We start from the raw sequence: 7,507 nt of genomic DNA, 5'->3' as shown, positions 1-7,507 counted from the left end.
ATTACAGACAGTTCAGTTGGTCCAAAAGAGACAAAAATTAATATTTTACTCTACGTAATATCAACACCTCCATAATACGGACACTCTTCCCTGTACTCTTGGTGTCTGTATTAAAGGGGTTCAACTGTGAATTGCTGAATAATAAAACAAATATTCTGCTCCATCATTCTGCAGAATATTGTCTGATTTTGATCAACTCGGTCTATGGCCTCCCTGGCTAAGTATCAGATGATATTCTGCATGATTTTACTGGATAATGGTTAAATAAATGAGGAATGAAATGGCCAGCGGTATATATCTCCTTGTTTCTCTTTGCCCCATATCACAACTTTTAACAAGAACTCGACTAATAATTAGTCGAGTTCTGTCTAACAAGAATTATTCTTGTTAGATCCTGGCTGAACTATTTTTAATATTGTTATTCATTAGGTATACAAGATCGAAGTTAAAAGTTCCCAGAGAAGTTGGTTTGTTTTCCGCCGTTATACAGATTTCACACGTCTTAATGAAAGGGTATGCTATGTATGATGACTATTGGGCATGTTCTTGGCAGTATTGCCAGTCATTCTACAGCAATGACTTGTAGTGTGTGACTGCTGTCAGTGGTGATAAAAACTAAGCATGGAGCACCAAATAATTAATCATTCAACCAAAATGGCAAATGTAGAGGCTCTGCCAGGGGGATCCCGTGTCGCTGTCGGTTGTTAAATTGAAGGAGAATTGCTTGTCCTTGTCGGAATTTAATTTTTTAAAAGGGTTGTCATTTGTCGCGATTTTATTTTATTTGCTATCGCTACTTTTTGGGCCGTGTCACTTGACAAAATTTACCCTGGCAGGCTGAGGGCCTCGATGTATAGTGCAAATTGTGCATATTTCCAGAAAATATTCAAACCCATCCCATGGAAAGGTTAAGGTAAAGCCATGCAGAGCTTATCCTGGTTCCTGTAGCATGAAGCGACTAGGAGCATATTTTCTACTCCCTCCTCAGTTGAATGGATGCTAGTCCATCGCAGGGTTACCCCCCAGCATTAGTTCACTGGTACCCATTTATACCCCTGGGTGGAGAGAGGCACTATGAAAGTACATGTAAAGTGACTTGCCCAACACAATAACCCAGTCAGGCTTGAATCTGCTCTAAAAGTGAAAGTTCCAAATGTGCCCTCAGCAGGCAGCGATGGCATAAATCTGTTTGCAATTTTTGCTCAAGGTGATCAAATTTACTACAGATAAGCTTAAAAAATCACCTAGTGAGTTTGCTAGCATATGTTTCTTGTTATACTGTCTATTAATTTTCTGCCCATGTTGTGTTTATCAATAGTTGAAGGCTGCTTATCCAGACTTTCAAATCAGACTTCCAGGCAAACGCTGGTTCAAGGACAACTTCAATCCAGGTATAAACTGCCACACTGAAAAATGGAAGTAAAAAAAAATTCAGCTATAATCTAATTGTCCATTTTCCATGGCAAAAGATACCCTTCCAGGGCAGCCATTAAGAGCGGTAACCCGTAACACCTGTTACGGCTGAGTTAACTCGACGTTACAGGTGAAGATGTCAATAAATTATGGCTTTGTTACATTGCATACAGAGCGAAATGCTAAAGGTGATAACTTCAACGTAACAGCTGCTTAAAAACTTAATGACAGCCCTGGTCTAACAGGGCTAGTTTTGGTTAATAAGTAAATAGGCTGACTGAGGGAAATGGTTATTTCCCTAAATTGAAGTAATTAAAGAAAGATGTTTTCAAACAGTCAGTTGTTCTGCTCAAAGCAGCAGCCTACTTCAAATTTTATTGAAAGCTCTGAGTTTTTTAAAATGTACCTAGTTCCCCACTTGAAGACCCAATATCCACATACGAATTCTCCTGAGTGATCTCTATACCCTTTCTTATGGTATTAGTTGCGGGAATTTGTTGAAAGATCAAAACAGGTTTTCTTTGGTTGTCATTCTATTAATTCTCATAACTTTTTTGCTTGATTAAGTGTTGATATTGTGAAGAGAAATTTGGTGTTGGTCACTCTTGGGAATGAAAGGTTAAAAAATTCAAATAGCTCATTCAAGCATATGTTTCTCTTCTTTTTACAGCATTTATAGAAGAAAGAGCAAGAGGATTGCAGTTCTTTATCAACAATGTAATGAACCATTCTCAAATATCAACAAGGTATTTGGTTATCCAAAGTGTTTTAATAAATTATTATTATTTTTAATTTAATTAGTAATATAAATTTCCTCCTTTGGTTAATAATGGACATAAATTTTAATTAAATACGCATAAAGGCATCAGTTAGTCATAAATGTAGTCCGGTGGCACATGTTTTTCTTTTCAACTTGTTTGTGCTCTTGTCACTTGTTATTACAGTGAACTAAATTAATGAAACAATAGTTAATGAGATTAAAATGCAAATGTCAACAGTGTGACTCCCGATACCTTTAGCCAGGTCATTGTGTTAGATTGTGCAGCCATAATTGTGAATGTCATGGCAAGGAAAATCTTCATACAAGGCTGAGGCAGATAAATATATTTTCACCGCCTTTGCCCAACTGCCAGTGCCTTGAGTAGTTTTGTCACAGAATGATATTCAAGAAGGAAGCTCCATAATTACTGCAAAATAATTATAATTGTTGTTCTTTACAGTCTTGAGGTGCAGGAGTTCTTTTGTCTGAATGATCCACCTGGACCTTATGATAGCTTGGAAGAAAGCAGGGTAAGTAGTGAAAATAAGGAAGGAGCTAATAAGGGAGCAATGTCACGGTTTTAAACGTCATTTTTCTGATGTACGAAATTACTTTTAAATTGAAGAAAACCTCATGATAATATTTTTCCTACACCAAATGAATTATTTAAAAAAACAAACAGAAAATAAACAAGGATGGTTTCAACTGACAAGATAGATGGTAGGGTAGGGTAGGGTAGGGTATCTAGCAGTAAACTTTCATGTGGTGCTGTATTTTTTTAACATTTTGTCACGTTTTTCTTTAAGGTGGCTCCATAGGGTTTCTTGACCGCGCGAAGAATGGGTACGAAAGGGCGAGCTTGAAATGCCGGCAATTCAAAACAAACATGGCGGCTTCACGCGAGCGTGAAATTTTTGGCGAGAAAATGCGAGACTTGCTTCCTGCCAATGAAACAACACCCGTGCTTTCCTGTGTTGGGCAGATAAAAGAGTTTACAACACCCTAAAAAGGTGTTTACAACGTCCGCGGTGCTTCTGGCCGCTTTTGTAAAGTTGGTACGATCAAAAGCAAAAGAGAAAATAAAGAATAGTCTCCGTGATTGTGAGATACTTCGAGCAGAATTTCAGAGATTCTGCTACATAAAGGATTAAGGTATGTCTCTAACTAACCTTTGGGTTAACAGATATTCGCACAAAAACCAACAACAACGGTCTTTACACATCAACTTGTATGGTTCGAAAGTTCGCGCATGCTCAAATAGCGATCTTGGACAATTTCTATTCTGATGACGTAATTGTTATTCAGGCGAAAATAGAAATTTTCCCCTGGTATTTACTAGAGTTTCCTTCGGTGAAATTCCTTAAAATTTGGCATAGATGTGATACCTTTTTAACTGCCCTTTTTGCTGTTTTTTTAAAAAAATTTGTAAGCCAGTTTTTTTGCTTAGTCAAAAAAAACACAAAATAACCAAAAACGCAAAAACGACCTGGACAACCCCTACTTTTTTTTGTTTTTAAAAGTTACTTCTCATCAGATTCAATCCGTTGGGAGAATTTCAAAAATTTTCACTGAAGAAAATTAAAGAAATTTAAGATCAAAGCCATAAAAACACCAAAAAATAGGACTTTTTGAGTAGATGTAGCTCAAAAACAAAGGCCGTTATTTTAAAAAAAGAATAATGCACGACCTTGTTTAGTCCTTGTTTTTAATATTTCGGCAGCTTTTATTTAACTAGTTTAAAAAATAACGCGAAAATGATCTCTTGATGGATATCACTTGTGCGCGCGCCGTAATATCTCAAAACCCTATGGAGCCACCTTAAAAGAATTTACTATTTCAGGGATCGAGACTAATGGTAGCCAACTAGCCAAAGACTACTTAAATTTATTTTCACTTTGGCTAGTGAAAAACTTGGAAAAGTCAACAGTTCTTGATAGAACTCAATAGACCTGACTAGTGAAACACTACCGGTACCTTTTGGCTAATAAAATCTGACATGTCTTGAGCCCTAGGAGCTCTTGAGTCAGAAATATTTTATTGTATACCATAGGTTTCTCAGCACTGACTTCAGGCCCTTTTTTATCAGGCTTACTGTCAACACTTAGAAAATCAAGTTGAGGACTTGAAACAGAAGGTGGATGAACTTACAGCAGAACTCAAAATGACAAAGTCTCAACTGGTGCAGGCTCGAGTCCAACAAGAAGCTCTGGTGAGCGCATTAAGATCAGAGCGAACTCTAAGAAAGAAAGGATCCACAGAAAATGGCAACAATTCTGCTCAGATTGAGGAGCTAATGGAAGAAAGTGAAAAAATGGCAAATGGGGCTGGTCTTAGGGGAAAGGTTTTTAACTTGTTATCAACTAGACATCCAACCAAAAGCAAGGGAAAGATTATCAGTAGTAATAACGGCAGTCAAACTGAAGAAGATAAATCCCTTTGGGAAGGAAGTGTTGAAATTGCTGAACATTCAAGCGGAGCTGACAGAATGAGATCCTCGAAGCTTGTCAGACGGATTTCAACAGAGAAACGAAACCCTAGGACATCCACACCAGTGTCAAATTCAAATCGCGATAGTCCAAGTTACCTGGAGACTACAGAAATGGATACCAAAAAAGAACTACAAGAATCCGAGAAGACTGATGAAAAACCTGGGAACTCTGACTCTTCAGAAGTTTTGCCGAGTAAGAACAAGAAGGAGACAAGGGAGAAAAGTAATCACCAGCAGGGAGTTTTAAGAAAGACTTCAAACAGGGAACCAAGAACACATTCCAGTAAAAGAGACAGTGGAATAAGTGTTGATGCCTCTCCTACTCCAAGCACATAAAAAACAGTATTTGTAGGTATATCATAGAATTTTGATATGAAAAACAACCACAAGGCATGTACTAAAACCTGTAACGACCAAAACATTTTTGAGAGCTAACCGTAAACAGGCTAACCTGAGTGTTATTTAGCTAACCAGAGTGTTATTCAGGCTAACTGGAGTGCTTTTGTTGGTCACTGTTTTGCTAGTTTTGGGTGGCTTTGCCCCTTTCCCGTTTGGGTTTTAGTACAAGCCATTTTTATTTACCATGGAAAAGAAAAGTGAATTATGAACTTCTCTTGGTGCTTTTTTGGCAGCAAATTTAACCGATAATTAAATGAAGTAACTTACATTCCAGGCTACAGAGTACCACCTTCCTTATAGGAAATTAATGCTTGTGTTAAGGCATTTGAAATTAACGTGACTTAAAGTAAAAGCAAATTGGAGGGAAACTTGCTCCTGAATAAAATAAAATTAACATGAAAGAAGAGGTTAAGTTTTAAAATGAAGGGAAAACGTTATTAACAAAAGAACGGTGCAGTTTGTGGCAACAACAAGAACAAATTTTGTTTTTGTAGACCGCGGCTAAGAAAGTCATCGTCTAAATCGGGATTAAGCCTGCGAATCCAATTATTTAAACAACGTTTATCATAACCCGCGTCTAGACGAAGTTTAACCGTTGACTAACAAACAATGGCAAGTTAGACCTGCTCCTGAGTAGGTTTAAACGTCGTTTAACTGTTTATTTTTCACTGATTCTAGCCCGTTGCAGTCAACTTGTTTCTTGATTTGTATTTTGTATGCGCTTCCTGAACCTCCGAGCTGGTTTAAAGAGATATTTGATTCCATTTGTTTCATTTCCTTTAAAAAACACAAGTACAATTTCTTGAAAATATTTCGACACAGCTCTATACTACATTATGTATGCAGTCCTTTTATTAAAAGAAAACAACAGCAAGACAATAGTTTTCCTGTGGGAGTAGCACGCATGCATGATGTCAAAACAATAGCTACACTCGTTAGACGTCGTCTAAACGTGGTCTTCGTAAACTTCGGCTCATCGGCGTTCAAATAATGCAATTTAGACTCTGGTTAGCCATTTTATGGAGTCGTCGTCTAAACCTCGATTTAGCCTTAAACCACGTCTAACTTAGGCTTCGTTTAAATAATCGGCCCAAGAAGTCAACTCCAAGTTTATTTTTTTCCCTTAGTGGCCATTTGGCCACTGACTGCTCAAGTTTGGTCTCCAGTGAAAAATTTTAGCCCCTAAATTAAGCTCACGCTTAAAATCCTTCTTCTTGATTTTGGTCGCCAGTTTGGCGCCTTCAGTTCAAATTTTAGTTGTTGTGGCGACTAAAATGGTCTTAACTCGGAGGGTAGTTGATGCGTCAGATGTCGCACTGCCTTTCTGAAAACAGGCATGAACTGGAAATACCGTAAACAATGTACCTGTAACCTAGATGGACTGTAGGTTTGTTGTTATAGGTTAAAGTCAAACTTTTACTGACAGCAATATATAAATAACATGAAAATGAGTGGTGTTTCACAATGTTGTAATACAACAAATGATAAAATTTAAAAACTTATTTCAATTACATTATTTTGTTTAGTGGCAGATCTATAGGAGAGACCTGGCCCCTGCCTTCAATACCCCTTATCACTAAAACGGGAATTAGGCCCAAAGGGCTTAAAAATTTTGGTCTCCCCCTACTGGTATAGAAAGGAGACATTTTCACTTAAGGCTTTCTTTTGAGTAAGATTATGGGCCCATCTTTACTTTGGGCCCTTTTTGACTGGCAAGATTTAAGGGCCTATGTTCTTTCGATGACCCCTTTTTGAGTAATTCTAGATCACGCTGCTGCTGATTTGAAACTGTTTATAAGCTTGCTGTTTTATTATGTCAAGTTAGTTGTATGGGTTATTTTGAACTGAGATTTTTTTACCTAGCTTATGCATGCCATAGATGGAAACCTCTGCTATTGAGGCAAGGTGACGTTGAGGTGTTTGATATAATGCCTAAATTACAAATTTTACCAGATAAGGGAGAAATAGCTTTTAATTACAGCAATGTACCGGTAGCTTTAATGCAGCTTATAACAATTCTAGTTATTAAATACGTACACAAAGGCAGTATAAATATTATTGTATTTAGTTAAATATATAAACAAAGACAAATAAAAATTGTAATTTAAAGACAGTATAAGCTCTATTCTTGAGGTATAAATTACACTTAATTTTTGTAACATAAGAATTTCTTTCTGGGTGTTAATAAAATTAATTTTTTTATTTTCATTCAAATCTGGTTCATCTGCTCTCTTGACTATGCAAGGAGCTTTCAGGTTTAAAGGCCCATGTTTACCATTTGGCTTTGTGGTCGTGTTATTTTTTTTCAGGTGACAATCCTGTTTCAAAACAGTTAAAAAAAGAATACAGCGCCAAACAAGCGGCCTTGCGTTAAAATATTTGAAGGATAATAAACACAATAGCCTCCATATTTTGGCTTCAAAATTTGCACTGATGTTTGTTCTTGT

The 7,507-nt window shown here is 37.0% G+C and overlaps 1 protein-coding gene across 1 annotated transcript; it reads left to right on the top strand.

The window, feature by feature from the left end:
- The first annotated feature begins 123 nt into the window (after positions 1-123).
- On the top strand, positions 124-7,268 carry LOC144641472 (uncharacterized). Its single transcript, XM_078500475.1, has 5 exons — positions 124-513; positions 1,319-1,391; positions 2,084-2,159; positions 2,634-2,703; positions 4,260-7,268. Exons 3-5 carry the CDS (start codon positions 2,134-2,136, stop codon positions 4,995-4,997), a joined length of 834 nt encoding a protein of 277 aa, XP_078356601.1. The 5' UTR covers positions 124-513; positions 1,319-1,391; positions 2,084-2,133; the 3' UTR covers positions 4,998-7,268.
- Positions 7,269-7,507: the final 239 nt, after the last annotated feature.

This window comes from Oculina patagonica, unplaced genomic scaffold (assembly GCF_052425735.1).
Source record: "Oculina patagonica isolate OP01 unplaced genomic scaffold, crgOcupat unplaced973, whole genome shotgun sequence".
NCBI lineage: Eukaryota > Metazoa > Cnidaria > Anthozoa > Scleractinia > Oculinidae > Oculina > Oculina patagonica.
The sequence above is the reverse complement of the archived record's forward strand: the minus strand, read 5'-3'. Positions and strand labels throughout refer to the sequence as shown.